The sequence below is a fragment of the Aethalodelphis obliquidens genome, unplaced genomic scaffold (genome assembly GCF_003676395.1).
Source record: "Aethalodelphis obliquidens isolate GAN/ISIS:26980383/991018 unplaced genomic scaffold, ASM367639v1 scaffold26, whole genome shotgun sequence".
NCBI classification, from domain to species: Eukaryota; Metazoa; Chordata; class Mammalia; order Artiodactyla; family Delphinidae; genus Aethalodelphis; species Aethalodelphis obliquidens.
Genome location: NW_020837970.1, coordinates 16698549 through 16715563, shown reverse-complemented (window position 1 = coordinate 16715563; position 17015 = coordinate 16698549). Strand labels below are relative to the sequence as shown.

General features: G+C 57.8%; 1 protein-coding gene across 14 annotated transcripts in view; it reads left to right on the top strand.

Annotated features, from left to right (window-relative positions):
• TLE3 (TLE family member 3, transcriptional corepressor) overlaps positions 1 to 17015 on the top strand; it is a 48601-nt gene that overhangs the window by 24084 nt on the left and 7502 nt on the right. For 4 of the 14 annotated variants that reach the window (XM_027123485.1, XM_027123481.1, XM_027123475.1 and 1 more), the window contains exons 7-14: positions 6817 to 7021; positions 8786 to 8802; positions 12392 to 12511; positions 13440 to 13490; positions 14140 to 14292; positions 14707 to 14848; positions 15407 to 15591; positions 16434 to 16510. In XM_027123485.1, the coding sequence (XP_026979286.1) occupies positions 6817 to 7021; positions 8786 to 8802; positions 12392 to 12511; positions 13440 to 13490; positions 14140 to 14292; positions 14707 to 14848; positions 15407 to 15591; positions 16434 to 16510 (950 nt within the window). Of the gene's footprint in view, positions 1 to 6816; positions 7022 to 8785; positions 8803 to 12391; positions 12512 to 13439; positions 13491 to 14139; positions 14293 to 14706; positions 14849 to 15406; positions 15607 to 16433; positions 16511 to 17015 lie in introns of all 14 variants that reach the window. The other 10 variants (XM_027123478.1, XM_027123483.1, XM_027123473.1 and 7 more) reach the window with 3 other exon arrangements.

The window sequence follows — 17015 nt, the reverse complement described above, 5'->3', positions numbered from 1 at the left end:
TAGCCTCAGGGTGCACCTGGCCACCTTTGGTCCCTAAAATGAACAGGGTGGGTGAGATCACTGCTTCCCATCCACAGATGGCTGAGTCCAGGTCCCCAACGGAGCTTCTGAGCAATACATTCTAGGGCACTCACCCCAGAGTTCTTTTCCATAGGTTTGGGGTGGACCCGGAAATCTGTGTTTTTGAAGTTTTCTAGATCATTCGGAAGGGTAGTCAGGCTTGGGAAGCAGTGGACTGGTTGGCTGAGGTCCCTCTAGCCCTCTGATGGGTCCTCATTCCTCCGCTTGTTCTTAAGTACGGTCATTATTTCAAGGTGGAACTGAAGGCCTAGGATGTTCTGCTTGGTGGGATGAATGATGACTCTGGGCTCTTCATTCTGGGGCAGAAACCTGGAGACCTGTGTTCTAGTTAAGCCTCTTCCCCAGGTGACCTCAGGCAGTCCCATCTCTTCCTCGGGCCTTAGTTTCTGCGTCTGTTACAGGAGGGGGTGGACCAGCTCATCTCTTTGGGCCAGGAACGCCGGGAGGGTGGGCTTTTGGAGAGACAGAGTGATGCTGGCGGGTACTGATCCTCCCACACAGTATTGGGACCCCGTGATGGTTACTGGGTTCTGTCCTTCCGGTCTGAGTCCCGTGGCAGCTGCTGAGAGCTGCTGGAGGACGGCCAGGGCGGGAGTATTAGCCTGGTCTGAATCCTGACAGTGTTGAGGGGGGAGGAGCAGAGAGGAGGCCAGAAAGGGGAACGGGAGTGACTGGTCACTGCTTTTAGCCAGTGAGCTTGGGAGGCAGAGCCCCCGGCAGGGAAATCATAATATGGTAAAATTCGAAGTCTCCTTGGAAACCATCTTATTAGCCCAGGGTTCTTCAGCCTCAAGACTCGTGAACTTTGAGGCCACATACTTTGTGAGGATGTGCAGGAGGATGTTCAGCAGCAGCTCTGGCCTCCACCCACGGGATGCCAGTGGCACCCTCCCACACACAGCTGTGACACCCCAGAACGTCTCCAGACATTGCCAGATGTCCCGGCAGGGGGCAGGGGCAGTGCACGAAACGGCCCGTGGTAGAGAACCACTGATCCAGCCGACGCCCTTGCTTTGCAGAGACGGGGAGTGACTCACTGATGGTCACACACGGTCCAGGAGCAACGCCAGGCCAGAGGCCCCGGGCTGGCTTTCGGCTTAGGGCTCTTCCCCCCGCCACCTCCCGTCCAGTCCGGCCCCGGTGTGGCGCCCGTGTCCTCCTCAGTGGCCAGTTCACAGCGTGGGGGCTTTGCTGAGAGTGGTAGATGAGGGCTCGGGGTGGGAAGTGCGTTCTCTGATGCTTCTCCTCTCTCAGATCCTCTTCCCCATCCGCTTTCCAGGCCCAGCCTTCCCATCCCTCCGTGGCCGCAGTGGAGTCCCTTCTCCCCCACTGTCTCCCCCCGCCCCCAACTTTGGAATTAAAATCCTCTTATGAAATTTTTTTTTTTTTTTAAGTTCTAAGAGAAGAGTGGAATTGGGGGAAGAAGCGCTGCTTGGATTAGCTCCACTTCCTTCAAGGAGTATTTAGGAAGCTACACGTTAGGCCAAGGCAGCTAGAGGCAGATATTGGAATTCAATTAAAGCCAACGAGTGGGGCCTGTGACCCCCGTTTTCGAGGTAATTGCTTCTCCGGCTCTGAGTGAATGCGGCCGTCTCCCTGTCATTAAGAAGGCAGCCGTCTAATCAGTGCGCCTGACAGAGCCTCACAAGGCAGGAATTACGGACGGCTGAGGATGGCTCTCCGAGCCGGGGCATCCTGTGAGGGAGGAAGGAGAGGGACAGCGGGCTTGCGGCCGGGCTGACTCGGGAGAGCGATGGGAGGAGGGTGGCAGGGGGCCGGGAGGGCTGATGGCCAGAGGGCAGGAGTCCTGCCCCAGCAGGAAAGGGCGGTGAAGGGGAGGACCCAGAAGCCTTGTGGCTACCCACATGGTACTGTCCAATTTGCCCCTCTTGGGGGAGAAGTAGCCCAGCCCCCTGGTCTGGGAGTTAGCGGGGGCTTTGGGCAAGTCACGTCATTCCTCTGGCCTGTTTTCCCCATTTGTGAAAAGATGGAAAAGGGCTGGGCAAGTTTCCTTTGACGTGCCCTTTTCAGTCAGTCATCTGGGGCTCTCCTGGGCATGGGGCGGAAGGATTCTGGGTTCACATCTTGGCTCATTTCAGAGAGAGATGAGAGGTCAGGTAGACACGTCTGGCACGGGCATACCTGCAGCTAGTGGTGTGTGTTTATCACATGAATTAGAGTATTTCCAGGGCCTCCCCTCCAGGTGAGAGAGGCCAGAATCCAGCGTCAGCTTGGTGTGAGGGGAGAGGGGACAGAGGACAGAGGGGCTGACGGAAGCCCAGGCTTGCTGGCCCAGTCCGCCCACCACACACAGGGCCACGGGGAACTCAAGTGACCGTCTGGGGAAGGCAGGCCTGAAGGTGTGTGTCTGTTCGCCAGGGCCTGCCGGGACCCAGTTACTGCAGACCTGTTATACACCCCTTTTTCTTGGGTCCAAGTTATTGGGGGATCGTTGGAGGGTCAAAAGATTCCTGAGCGTGAGGGGTGAAATATTGTCCTTTGGCCAGCAGCTTGCACAAGGCCCCTCCAAGCAGATTAAAGACCCTGTGAGCCGAAGTTACCCACCATCTTCAGAACTCGTGTTTTAGTTTGCTCCGTGCTAGTCCAAGGTCACTGAACCTGGCAGGTGGAGGGGCATGTACCTCACTGGCCCCACTGACGATCTGGCCTGCATTCCCTTGGAAATTATTAGTGGAAGATACAAGTGTTGGCTTGATTGGTTTTTTTTTTTCATTTTTTTATATTGGAGTATAGTTGATTAACAACGTGTTAATGTCAGGCATACAGCAGAGTGATTCAGTTGTACGTATACATGTATCCACTCTCTTTCAGATTCTTTTCCCATTTAGGTTATTACAGAATAGTGAGCAGAGTTCCCTGTGCTGTACAGTAGGTCCCTGTTGGTGCTTACTTATTTTTTTTTTTTAAATTGGGTGAGCGGGGTGAGGGAGGGGGAGGTTTTCGCTTGTTACAAACGACACTGGGTATTTTGAAGCTGGTCCTGAGGTTCTCGCGTTCCCTCCAGGACGCCGACGAGCTGGGCTCAGTTGACTGGGAGAAGGATGGTGCGGCGAGCGGGCCTTAGAATGAACGCATCTGTTTCTCTCAGCCAGGGGGCCGTGGTAGAGAGAAGTCGTGCTGGGTTTGCGTCCTGGCTCTGGTTACTTTGGCTTAGCGGAGTTCCTTCACCTCCCCCTGAGCCTGTTCCCGTCTCTGAAATGGGGATAACGGGGTTGTTGTGAGCTCTCCAAGCTATAACAGAGCATGAAGGCACAATTCAGCCTGGAGCTGGGGGGCCACCTCCGTGGGCAGGAAGTAGAGACCGGGGCTGCCCTCCCTCTCCTGGGAGGGCAGGGCGTCTGCATCTTATGCAGTTGGGACTCTGTCTGGAGGTCCTTGGTGGGTCTCAGCCCTGGAAATGCTTAGACAACTTCACTAGGTTTAACCCAAATCATGAACCTGAGAAGCGAAGCGTTAAATCAGGTTGCAGAGGCATGAAGCGTGGTGTGCACAGTCCAGTTACACAGACTCGGCCAGCGCGGGCCTCCCTGACAGCCTCCCGTGTAAGTGGCCGTACTTTCGGAGCCCGGGAACTGGGCATGTGGCACACGTGAGGACAGGGACACGCGTCTGCCCCATGGGACGTGTCTTTTGACAGGTTGCTGTCCCAGTGTGAAATGTTAAAGGTGGGAGGAGGGCGTGCTCACGAGGGGGCTTGCCTCCAGACGCCCCACCCCTCTTTTGGGGTTGGGGGGTGGGTGGTTGACTTCCTTTCCTATGGTGGACGGAGAAATCCTGGTCTTGGAGGGAATGGTGGAAGCCAGGGACAGGCTGCTGCAGAGTGGTGAAGCCCAGTTCCCTCCTCGGACGGTGGACTTGATCCCATTTGTCCCCAGTTGAAAACGCTGTCACCCTCCCACTCGGATGTCACTGTGTTTCTGCACATCGCCCTCTGAAGTCACAGATATGTCACAGGGATAGAAATGCAGCCTGAGGATGGCTGTACCCTGCCTGCGACACGGGGACGGAGAGACAGGTGGATCACTGCCAGCCGGCTCCCCCTGCCCCGCTGTGGCAAAGACTTTATCTCACTCTTTATCACAACCAGGACTGTTGTTAGCAGACCCTTGGCCCAACAAGCCCTGGCGTCTGTCCTCGCCCCAGGAGAGGAGCCTGGGAGGAGGTCGGCTCTCTGTCCCTGCTTCCTGGAGCCTGCTGCGCCGTTCCCGACTATGCCTTCCAGCCACCCAGAGCAGACCTCAGGGGAGTTTCTGGCTGTGCAGGGGGTGCTCTTGTATTTGAAGATGAGAAGTACGTGGAAGCTGCCTTTCCTCTGTTGCAAAGAAGAGACACTCCTGCCTGACGGGCCGCGGCTGAAAACCAGCCTGTCCGTCTGGGAAGCTCAGCAGCTTTGAAAGCCACTGTCTTCCAAACAGCCACTGCAACTACAGCCTTTGTTCCAAGTTTCTGATGCTGGTTCACGGGTTCGTGTTTTGGGAAGCAGGATGCGCCGCTGATGCCCCTCTTCCCAACCAAGAGGAGGCTTGGATCTGGGCGGGTGGATGGCTTTTGGACAGAGCCACTCTGCTGACTTACTTCCCAGCCTCTCTGTGTAAACCCTTTTCCAACATTTTCATTTATTCACCCAGCAGATGTGTATTGGGCAAACATGCCAGGCCCCACCCGAGGTGCTGGGATGGATAAAACAAGGTCCTTTCTTCCTGGAGCCCACAAGTTGCCAAGATCAGAGAAAGATGCAGTTCTATTTGTGGTCCACTCATAGTTTTTGCTAATGTTTGTTGAACACCTACTTGGCCTTCACGTGTCGTAACGCACGTGATCCTTGTACAACCTGAAGAGATGGGCTGCATTCTGATCCCCGCTTTGCAGATGTGGAAACTGAGGCTGAGAGAGGTCCACTGTTGTCTAAGTTCTTAGAACTGATAAAAGATGGAGCAGGACATCTTCCTTAGTCTGTCTGGCTCCAGAGTCTGAGCTGTCATAACTCTCAGAAAGGAGGAACCTGTTCTGACCCGGATGATGGGGAGGGCTTCCAGGGGGCCCTTCGGCTTCGCTTCTGCTCTGGCGTCTCGAGGCAGATCTGGGGTCAGGCTGCAACCTGGACCAGTGCCCACCGGCGGCTTCCGTAAACTGCCCACCAAGAGATGTCCTAGGTCTGGAGCAATGGCCGTGGGTCCCAGCCTTTCTCCCCAAACTGAGAAATGAGCTCTCTGGGGCCAGGAGTGTGGTGTGGCTGGGGGTGCCATTAATTTGGGGGTGCACCAGGTTGGCGGCTTAGTTGGGGAAGAGTGGGGCTCTTAATCCCTGACCTCAAACACACTCATTGCCTCTTGGAGCCTCACGTCTGTCCAGAGCCGTGGGCCTGCATTGTGTGTTATTGTCTGTTCATCAGTGGCCTGAGAGCCACGGTCCACACTGACAGGCGAGCTCGTCACGTCTTAGCTCTTTGTCACCCCCACCAACTCTCCTTGCTTTGGGGAGGAGGTCTCTTTAGGAACATTCTTTGGCTGACGTCGGTGGTTGACGGATTTGAGTCCAGATACCACACTAGGGGTGAGACTTGGCTAGTTACTGGCTGCCCCCTCCAGCCCCTAAGTGCCAGTTTGCCATCTGTAAAATGGGCAGAACCCTTCTGCCAGGTAGTTGGAAGGGTCAGAGAAAATATTTGGAAAGGGCCCAGGCATGGATTCAGGCATTCAGTAAATTTCTCTTCCCTCCTGTTGTGCTCGTTGAGAAGAAAGATGTATGTGTACCCAAGGGCCCAGCCATTCCTAAGAAATATTTCAGTCCCTATAAAATATTCAGCCGTGGCGTGCGCCACAGTGCCCGTGGTCCTTGATGCAATCTTGGGAATGATAAAGGGCGCTTTGTCTTGGCTGCTGGGGGAGCACAAGGGGAAGGGGGAGAAGAAGACTCTGAGGCTAGTGCCGAGCAGAATCCTTAATTAGGGATTGTTACCCTTGCTATTGATGATAAGTGACTTAATGCACGACTCGATTTTGGAAGGGGAGCGAGCCTTGGAAGGGCCTCTGGGAAACGTTTAGCTATCGTTATGAGATCACTTAGTGAGTAACCTGCCTGAGGTCACCCAGCTAGTGAGCGCCAGGATTTGAATCCTGGTCTGTCTTGATTCCAAAGCCCCCACTCCTCCTGTTACCCTGTTCTCCACTCTGATGTCCGGTGACGTCGGCTCTCATTCCACTGGCCCCAAACTCCTCTCCATCTCGAGACTCCTCTGCTGTGTCCTGCCTCCGCTTTGTAAGACAGGCGTGGAGTTCCTCAGGATTAGGGAGTCTTCCCCAGGGTACGGGCTCAGGGTGGGAAGCGCTGGCTGCTGACGTTTGCAGGCATGTAAGCATGAGCAAAACTGTGGCCGCTGGGAGCTTAAAAGTGGATCGCCCTCAGCGGAGAGGGAGCCCCGCCGACTGGCTTTTAAACGCATGCTGTATTTATCTTGGGCGTGGAAACATGCGTTGAGAAGTTCTGTCCTGAGACTGGGGTTGGAGAGGAGGTGGAGCGTTTGCCATCATAGATCTTGTGTCTCAATTGCGGTCCATTACCAGACTTCCTCCAGCATGACAGCATGTGTGGCCTGAGCTGGGGGCAGAGGTATGGGGGGCATGTGCCCCCGGCACTTCCTGGAGGAGCGAGAGGGCTGGCCCAGCCTCCCCGGCCCTCCCCGCTCAGCTGTGCTCACCACCAACTTCATTACAGCAACAGCAGCTCCAGGCGCAGCACCTCTCCCACGCCACGCACGGCCCCCCGGTGCAGCTGCCGCCCCACCCGTCAGGCCTCCAGCCTCCAGGGATCCCCCCGGTGACGGGGAGCAGCTCAGGGCTGCTGGCGCTTGGTGCCCTGGGCAGCCAGGCCCACCTGTCGGTGAAGGACGAGAAGAACCACCATGAACTGGACCACAGAGGTGCGGCCCGGGGCAGGGGCGGAGGGCAGAGTGCAGGGCTGGGGGCAGAGGATTTGGAGGCACCTCTGTGAACAGACATAGCAAATGCTGTCACCCTAGGACCAGGAGTTAGCAAAAGGCTTGGGGCCATCTATTAAGATCCTGGTACACGGAAACCGGAGCCCCATCCCCCAATCCCTGATGTGTACCTTCTCTTCTTTGCCCTGGAAGACATCTTGTCCTTTCTTCCTGGAATACCTTCCCATCTTCCTAGCCACACCCTGTCCACCCTCCAAGGGCCAGCCCCAGTCCCACCCCTGCAGGATGCCCTCCTGGCCAAGCTGAGGGTCTCTTTTCAAATTCCCATAAGAGTTCAAGAGTTGGGGGTCCCAAGACGGAGCCCTTTGTTACCGTTCTTCTGTTTCCTACCCTGGAAAGTGTTTTATCCTCACCAGGATCGTTAGTCCTCTGAGGACCATGTCCTTTGAAAAAGATACCCAGTTGGCGCGCAAGTAAAGACTCATTAGGGGACTGTCTTTAAGTAGAGGTGGTGGTGACACTGCTGCAGGGAGATGATGGGGAAGACTGGGAATGAGAACGTCCTCTACCCTTAACCCAGCCTGTCCTGCGAAGACCCCTGAAGCTGTGCTGAGAAGGGCCTTGGGAGGGGGCCTAGTTTGATCGGGAAAGGAGAGGGCCTGGCTTCCTAGCAGACCCTTTGCAAAGATTGCCACCTTGTGTGGTCTGCCCTTAGATACTAGTTTTATAGCTTTATTGAGATACAGTCGACACATACTACTCTGTTTAAGGTGCATCACGTGATGGTTTGATTTGCCCTTAGATACTTACTGGGGCACATGGCCAATGTGTTATGAGCCGGCCCTGGGCACGGGGGGCTTGGAGTGTTACCATCCTGCCTGGGCCAGGGCCATGGGGCGGTAGTAGCAGGTCGTGGGAACCAGAGACTACGTTTTTTTGCCCCTGCAGTAGGATGGTCCTCCTGGCAGAGGAAGAGGGCCTCCCCACAACAGACAGGAGGATCAGGGAGCTAGTGCTTGGCTGGGCAAATAATCAGAGGCCTCAGCTTCCTGGGGCGTCTTGGTAAAGAAACAGAGAAGAGTATTAATTAAAAAACAACACCGGGCTTCCCTGGTGGCGCAGTGGTTGAGAGTCTGCCTGCCGATGCAGGGGACACGGGTCCGTGCCCCGGTCCGGGAGGATCCCACATGCCGCGGAGCGGCTGGGCCCGTGAGCCATGGCCGCTGAGCCTGTGCGTCCGGAGCCTGTGCTCCACAACGGGAGAGGCCACAACAGAGAGAGGCCCGCATACAGCAAAACAGCACCACCAAAATACCACTCCGATAATTCCTTTAAAAAAAAAAATAACAATAATGTTCTCAACTCCCAGATTCTATGGCTATTTTGCGTAGCACAATCCTTCCCAAGTTTACGGCTTTGAAAACTGCTGACCAGTAATCTTGGTGCCCTTCTCCGCATGTCAGGGAGAGCTAGGCCACAGATCCCCCCCTGCTGCCCCACCGGGGCCTGGTGGCCGAGTGAAGCATTGGGATTGGGGCGGTTAATTTCCAAACTGAGAGACGTCACCTAATGGCCCTACCTTGGCTGACCCGCGGTGACTCAGAGAGCCAGGCCGCGGCCCGTTTTAGAACCCGTGAACTAGCAAAGCATAAAAGGCAACCGGACGATACTGACCTTGCTTTCTTTTTTGTTTCTTTGTCTTGGGGGACCTGACCCTCCTCCTGTCCCGGCCTTCTGTCCCCAAAGAGAGAGAATCCAGCACGGTAAGTCCAGCACTCTGGAACCTGTGGGGGGGGGGGGGGTTGGGTGCTGGGGGAGGGTCAGCCCTAACCCTGTGTGGGCTCCTGGGAGGAGGGTGTTGTCCCCTGTTGAGTGACCTGCACTTGGGGAAGCCTTCGTCTCTCCAGGCTTCAGGGCCATCATTTGTTAAATGAAGAGCTGGGCTAAGTGCGCTCTAACCAGCCGCCTTTTGTAGGAGAGGTGATTACTGGAGAGGTCAGCCAGCCAGCCCTGGGCCCTCCAAGGGGGGGTTGTGGAGTCACAGGCTGAACCCAGAGCTCGGGACCCTGGTGTCCCCCCCTCGTTTGGGGCCGGAGTGCTTCCCTGTCCCCCAGATTGGCTGACCCCTGTATGATCCTATATCCTCCTCATTTCCTCCCAACACCTGAGGTTTCTCCCTGTTCTAGGCTTTGACTCGGTTTGAGAAAGTGCTAGCAAGCGAGCATTAAGGGCAGGCTGCCTGCGTGTCTGTCAGCTCTGAGATTTGCTGTAAATCTTTCTGAGCACACGGAGGCTCAGAGGTTCTGTTTCAAGTGAATAAGCCTTCGGAATAAGCACAGTGGAGTCTGGATAAAAAAAAATCCTCCAGCGATTAACACAGCTATTTTATTCCTCATCGCCGTCCTTGTATCTGGGGCCATCTAATCTGTTAGGATGGCTTTGGTTATTACCTCGCGTTAAGTGGGACTTGGAAGGTCAGGCAGTTAACTAACCATCTAGACAGCGGCTTCCTTGGGCAGCTCCTCCATCCCGACCCACCTCCCCTTCCCAGCCCTCTACCCGGGCTGACTTTAAACCTCCCATTAGCAGCAGTGCTCACGTCCCCTCTCGACTTGCCTGTGTGCTCAGAAATCCAGGTCATGTGGGCCCAGGAATGGCTAGGGGCGTAAGAAAGGAACAGCTGAAACTGTACATCCATTTTGATTGCTTTAGTGTTGATCCCAGTAGGTGGCCTTCTTGGAGGGCTGGGCTGGACACCTCAAGGGTCAGTCTGGTCCCAGATTCATGGGATGTTGGGTAGTCCTCTTGGCCTCTCTGAACCTCAGTTTCTCTATCTGTAACATGGCAACATTCCTGCCCAACCAGCCTCTCCGCTTAGCTAGGAAGACCCCCTGCTCAGAACGGGACCCAGGATCCGGAGCTTAACCTGCTTAACAGGGACCTGCCGCACAGAGAAGTGGGTGCTCAGCCCCTTCCCTGCCTTCACACATGCTCATGCTCGTCCTCGTCGCTCTTGACTCTGGCTTTGTGCCCCCATCTGTGAACGATTTCTGCTAAAAGGAACCCATGGGGAACCCCTAAGAGCTGGGCTCTTCGCTCCTCAGTGCTCGCCGACATCCAGACTCAGGGCAGAGGGGCCATCCTTGGGCCACTGGAGAATGCCGTGGAAATGAATCGGGACGCCGTCCTGGGCCGGGAGGGGGTGTGGGGCGTCCCGGGGACAGGCAGTAGGGGCTCACATGTGTGCACGCGGCCATGGTGTTGGAGGGGGTGTAGACACACGTAATCAGCCCTTTGGAAACCAGGTTGTCAACAGATGAGGCCCCGGCAGGAAAGACAGGGCCGTGTCGGAGTGGGAGGGGGACCGGCTGGAGGGGCTGGAAGCTGTCCCAGAGGGGTTAGTCTGGAGTCCAATTAGAGGTAGCTTCATTCATATTTCCTTGCCTAGCCGAAGCAATAAAAAATACTTAGTTTTTTGGCCGCCTGCCAGCCAGAGGCGGGCTGGATCGATGCCGCTAAACGCCTGACAGGACTCTGCTCCGGTAGCAGCGAGGGTTTTCAGCCTGACTGCAGGAGAAGAAAGAGCCCGCTGTTCTCTGAGCCGTGGCCCTGGTCGCGGGGAGAAACACGAGCAGCCGCGCGCCCCCCTTTCCTCCCCGCCTGCCCACCCGAGAGCAGAGGGGCTGGGAGCGCTTCTGCTTAGCGCGGGGTGGCCACCGTCAGAGGAACTGAAATGAAATGACGGCGATTTTTCTGCCGCGCTCGCCGCGGCTAATTGAATCACGGCTGTGCGTGGATCGCCGCCGCGCCTGCCCGGCTGCGGGGAGGGTTGAGCTGCGCTTCCATTATAACCTCCATATTTTCTTCAAGGCTTGATAACGCTGCCATTTTAATTTGCTTCCGGCAGAAGCTTGGCAGGGAAGGGCTGCCCAGAAACCGGCTTAGGGGAGGAAATAAAGTCCTGTGGCTGGTTCCCGCACCACTCCCCCCCACCCCACCCCGGCACACTGTCCCCGGCCGCTGGGGACGTGGGGAGACTTTCCAGCTGCCTCTTCATGCCCTTCTCCTCTGAGCAGACGTCTCTCTGGGTCCCCATGTGGCCTCGTCACACACCCCTGGGGATGGGGATGAAGTGGACTTGGCCTTCCCTCCAGCTGGATCGTGAGCTCCTGGAGGGCAGGGACTGTGTCTTGTTCTTTCCTCCACGCCTGGCATCCAGCCCCAGGCCTGATCCAGGGCAGGTGCCCTAGAGGGTGCTGAGCGAAGCGGCGACGGGGTCGCGTGGTCTCTCAGGAAGGGGCGAGCCTCGGCAGCCCCCTGGAGGGGGTTGTGGTATTTTTCTCTCAGCTCAGAGGTTTGCTGGCAGGTACCCCTGCCCGTAGCTCCTCCCTCCCTGCTCCCAGCCCGTTCCTGCTTACCCATCACACCACCAGCCAGGGTCCTCCTCTGCGGGCAGCTCTCCCCTTCCAGCACCGCTCCGTCCCCGGGCCCGCTGGCCGGTGCTCCTCCTGCCTCGCCTGTTGGCCCACCTTCCCTCTTCCCAGGCCTGAAGTTCCAAACTCTCCTTGTCCTCACTTGCTTTGTAGTTGAAGGGAGAACTTGCTAAGTCTCCTCCAGGCCTGAAAAACTTGGGTTTCCTTCGTGTTGCCTGCTGCTGGGGGACCTTAGGCACGTTGCCCATTGTCTTGGGGCCCCTCCTTTCCCGTCATTACAAAGCGGGGGAGTCTCCCTGTCCTCTATACCTTTTCCTGTCTTAAGAGGGGAGAGGCTTCATGACATTGCGTTTTCTGTTTCTTTATAACTCTGGAGTTTCTCTAAAGTTGTAGAAGGCCATGCTGTAGTTGTAGGGTGTTCGCACAAAATGCCCCATCGCCCACCTACACTTAGGAGGCCTGTTGGCACCCCGGCGATCCCCGTACCGGTCAGTCTCCCCGCTCCTGTCGGGTTCCGCAGGTGAAGTATTGCACTTGGCCCCAGTTTGTCGGCTCAGATCCATCTTTCGAGACCCAGTGCGGATTGAGCTTATCCATTCTTTGAGCAAATATATGTGGCAGGCACAGATGGGCGGTGGGGGACACAGGCGTGCCCCCCGCCCGCCCTCATGAGGCATACAGTCTCATAGGCCAGAGGCAAACGGCCCGTGCTGGGTTAATTATCTAATAGCAGCTATAAAAGAGAATTGTCGTGCTCCCGGGGAACCGAGTCTGGGGAGTTGGGAAGGCGTCCCTGGGGAACCTCCGATGGAGCTGAGACCTGCAGGACACACATGACACCTCAGCTGACCTTCTGAGTCACTTAGCTATGTCAATATGTGCATGAAATGTTCATGTTCACTCTCCTCCTTGCTTCCAGAATAACTCGGTGTCGCCCTCGGAAAGCCTGCGGGCCAGTGAGAAGCACCGGGGCTCCGCCGACTACAGCATGGAAGCCAAGAAGCGGAAAGCAGAGGAGAAGGACAGTCTGAGCCGATACGTACGTCTGAGAGCGCGGCGGGTTCCGCCGGGGTTTGGATTGGGTGGGCTGGGCTGGGGGAGACCCCACGGGGCCTGAGTCGTGGGAGAGTCAGGAAGAGGTGGGGGCAGGAGACACTGCCGCACTGAGGAGGGCAGGTGGCCCGGGCAGGGGAAGCGTCCACAGACCGATGTCCTGTGAGCCTGCGGACCGTGGCCAGGAGGCAGTGGACAGGGGAGTCATCCCAGCCTCCGTAGGGCCTGGGGAGAGCTAGGGGCACCTCCCCCGATGGGCCAAAAACCCCCTGCTGCCGTCACGGCCCCCTCAGAACCTCCGGTCTGCTCTGGGGACCGTTCCTGGCATCCCCACACTTCGACCCTACAGGTGGTCATGGTGTCTGCTCTGTGCCAGGCCGAGCAGGGCTGAGAGCTGGGGCAGAGGGCAGGGGGCGATGCAGTGTGGGACCTGGTGCCCTTGGGCCCGGCCCTCCGTGTTCAGCTCCTTGGCTGTTCTGGGGCTCCGGACACGTAGCACAGCCAAAGCCTCAGCTGCGTTTCTGGGAGACAAGGCTAATCCCCGCCCCACACACACGGTGATGGGAATGATGGAACGAGACCAGCGCACTCACTTGCAAATGGTGGTGGATATCAGGCCAGCTGGAGAGAGGTGTCTGGCTCCAGAGCGACATGTTAAAGCAGCCTTAGAAATATTATAACTGGGCAGGTGTTGGTGAGGCCGCCTGTGGGCCGTGGGAGCAGAGTGACCGTGGGGCTGGGGGCTGGGCTAGCAAACAGCAAGGAGAAGAGGTCAGCTTTGGTGGGGCTGAGTGGGGAGAGCATGGACTTCGGGGTTTGGCCGGGGTTCAGATCCTGGCTGGTGGAAGCAGGGGCGTGGTCTGGGCTCAGTCTGGGGTGGGCGTGGCCTCTCACTGGCTTCCCTCTCCGTGCAGGACAGTGATGGGGACAAGAGTGACGATCTGGTGGTGGATGTTTCCAATGAGGTAAGGGCCGGCCCAGGTCGCAGGGTGGCTGTCCCTGTGCAGGGTGGTTGGCGATTGCTCCTGTCCTGGGTGGGAGCTGTCGTGTCTCAGCTGTTGCACCGTTACCAGCAGCCCCAGCTGGGTGACGAGGCCTTTGGGGTTGGGGCATCCAGCTGGTCAGGAGGAGGAGGGCAGGGCTTGGCTGCCTGGTGGCTGGGCATTCATGCACACTGCTGGGTTCCTAGGCTGGGTCTCCAGAGAGAGGCCCCTGAAGACCCCAGGGGAGGGCTGGCTCCCAGTCACCATGGTCCTCCAGGTCAGCTCTGTTCTCCCCACCACCCCTGGGATCTTGGGGTTGTGAGCCTCCTGGGTCAGCCGTAGCGAGGGAGGGGGAGCTGGAAAGGACCTACCCAGGGCCAAGGTCCAGCTGCCCAGCTTGGAGTCCTGAACTTGTATTTGATCTTGGGCAGGTCACCTCCACCCACCCAGGCCTCAGTCTCCCCCCATCTGTGGGATGAAGGGGTCAGACTAGGTCATTAAAAACTCATTGTCCCCACTTGGGACCAGGCTCTTTTCCCATGCCCCGTGCCCACTCCATTCCCGTCCCCAGAGCAGAGAGACTCCAGACTCGTCACTGCTCAGCACATCCCCATATCACTTGTGTTTTTAGGACCCAGCGACGCCCCGGGTCAGCCCGGCACACTCCCCTCCTGAAAACGGGCTGGACAAGGCCCGTGGCCTGAAGAAGGACGCTCCCACCAGCCCCGCCTCGGTGGCCTCCTCCAGCAGCACGCCCTCCTCCAAGACCAAAGACCTTGGTCATGTATGTGGGGTCTGCCCCTGGCGCCGCAGAGGCTGGGAGAGGGTGGGGAACGTGGGGGCAGAGGGAAAACGTTCTGGAAAAGGGTCTGGATCTGGAGTGGTGCTAAGTGGAAGGCAGAGGGCTGGAGTAGAAAGTACACGGATTGGGGCTTGGCCTGGGTTCAAATCCTGTCTTTACCACTTACAGGCTGAGCCCTGTGCTTATTATTAGTTAACGTTTCTAAGCCTTAGTTGCTGCATCTATTAAATGGGAACAATTACCACAGTCCCTGCCAAACAAGATTGGGCAAGAATTGAGGAGCTGTGGGGCAGAAGATTCAGAGCTGGGTCCAGCACTGGGCTTCATGTGGTGCCCAGCTCTTGGGAGAAAGGAATCTTCATGGCTTCCCTTGGTCTCTGCATCTACCCTCTTCAGAATGACAAATCCTCCACCCCTGGGCTCAAGTCCAACACACCAACCCCAAGGAACGATGCCCCAACTCCGGGCACCAGCACGACCCCAGGACTCCGGTCGATGCCGGGCAAGCCTCCAGGCATGGACCCGATAGGTATAATGGGTAGGCACGATGGGGCTGGGCTGACCATGTGTGAGGGGAGGGGCTCTGCCCCAGGCCAGGGCTGGAGCCTCACAGATGGGGGCCGGGGAGCGGGGTCAGAGTCAGGGCTCTCCCAGGGCCCATCTCTGGGGGACCTGGTCAGGTTTGAGAAGAAGGTGAGTGCCTGGTGTTTCAACACCGATGTCAGGGCTTACTGCAGCCACTGTGCACTCGGTGTGTGGAAGGAGCTTCAGACAGGTCAGGACACCAGTGATCTGTCTGCCTCTGCTGTTAGTTCTGTGAGGCTCTGAACAGCCCCCTCCTCTGGGCTTCCGAGTCCTGCTCTATAAAAAGCGGTGGTCACCTCTCTCAGCTCGAACCTTCTTAGGCTGTGAAGATGGGGTTCTCTGGTAGGTGGGTTCAGTCCACGAGGACTGCTTGGAGTAGGCAGCTTTAGAACACAGGAGGGATTGCTGCTGGGCAGGGAGGCAGCCTGGTGGCCTGAGCTTTGCCCTTGATGGAGGCGTGGGGCGCACTCCGCTTGGTGGCCTCTCCCGGCTGACGGCCGCCTCCTTGCAGCCTCGGCCCTGCGCACGCCCATCTCCATCACCAGCTCCTACGCTGCACCCTTTGCCATGATGAGCCACCATGAGATGAACGGCTCCCTCACCAGCCCCAGCGCCTACGCCGGCCTCCACAACATCCCACCCCAGATGAGCGCGGCTGCCGCCGCTGCTGCCGCCGCCTATGGCCGATCGCCAATGGTGAGCTTTGGAGCTGTACGTAGACCTTTTGGCTCCTTTTTTGGGGGGACTGGGTAAGGAGCGGGGGAGTTAGAGGGGGTGAAGGTGGCCCTTCGTGCACACCAAAGGGGACCTGGGCCCAGCGACCAGGCAGCTAGCTGCCTTTGGGGTAGAGTGTTTATTAGGAATAAGAGTGGAACACACTTGGGGGTCAGCAGACCTGGGTCCCACCCCGTCTGCCCATCAGTTGCCACGTGACCTCACACAACACAGCCTCCCTGGGCTGCCCCTTTCCATCTGGGAAGCGGGGCTGACACCTCTCTTTCTGGGCTCTGTGGGGGTGGGAATCCCACGGTGAGTCGGGTGATTTCCACGAGGCAGGGACTTGGCAAACGGGGCAGCCCGTTATACCAAGATTTGTCTGCCGTTTATTGAGAGCAGTTCAGACTGGAGAGGTGGGTCCTCTTCCAGGAGACGGTTTTTCTCTTGATCTCCTGAACCCAGGTTGGCCTCCTCTCCACATGACAAGCCCCCTGGGACACCAGGGGAGGGAACAAAGTGAGGAGGGGCCCGCTCGGCCTTGCAGAGCAGGGAGAATGAGCTGGGGGTGGGAGTGGAAGATAACCGGCTCAGAGTTCGGGGTCTGGACCATCATCCTGTTCCTGCCATTGTCCTGGACGAGGCACTTGGCCCTCCTGGGCCCGTGCTCTCTCTGGAACAAGGGGCCGTGCTCTGCCCAGCTGTCTCGGGTTCTGAAGAGGCAGCGCCGTGCGGGTGGGACAGGAGGTGGTGGAGGGGGATGTGTAGTGGGGGGACGTATGGCGGCATCCCGCACTAAGGGCTGGCCTGGCCTTGCCTTACAGGTTGGGTTTGACCCTCACCCCCCGATGCGGGCCACGGGCCTGCCCTCCAGCCTCGCCTCCATTCCTGGTGGAAAACCGTAAGCTTTGGCTATTTTCTGCTTCTTGGGGAGGGCAGGGGAGAGCACACCACCCACCCACCCATCCATCCCCTGCCCTGGTGGACCTCCCCTGAGGGAAGGTGTCTGCCCCTCTCGGGGTACCCAGAGGCCAGGTTGCAACCCCAGCAAAGCTGCCTGGCCGCGCTCCTGAACGGCCCCCAGGCTCCCTCTGAAAGGGGAACGAGACAGGGCTGGGGTGGAGGATGTGGTCCCTGGGCTCTGAGAGGGAAGGAACACTTCGGACACTGCGGTCTGTCAACCAGACGCCGTGGAGCTGCCCTGGCCTCGGGGGCTCCTGTGGGTTCTGCCCACAGCTGGCACTTAAGACAGCAGGCCGACCGCGCTGGCTCGCCCCTGGCCCTGATGTGCACCCTGGGACTCATTTGGAGGGTCGCAGACACGTTTTCCTCCCTAACGTCACTGGCTCCTAGAGGAGGGGTGGCGTTCAAGCTGGGTGGGGGAAGGGTGCTCCCTTCGCATGGCC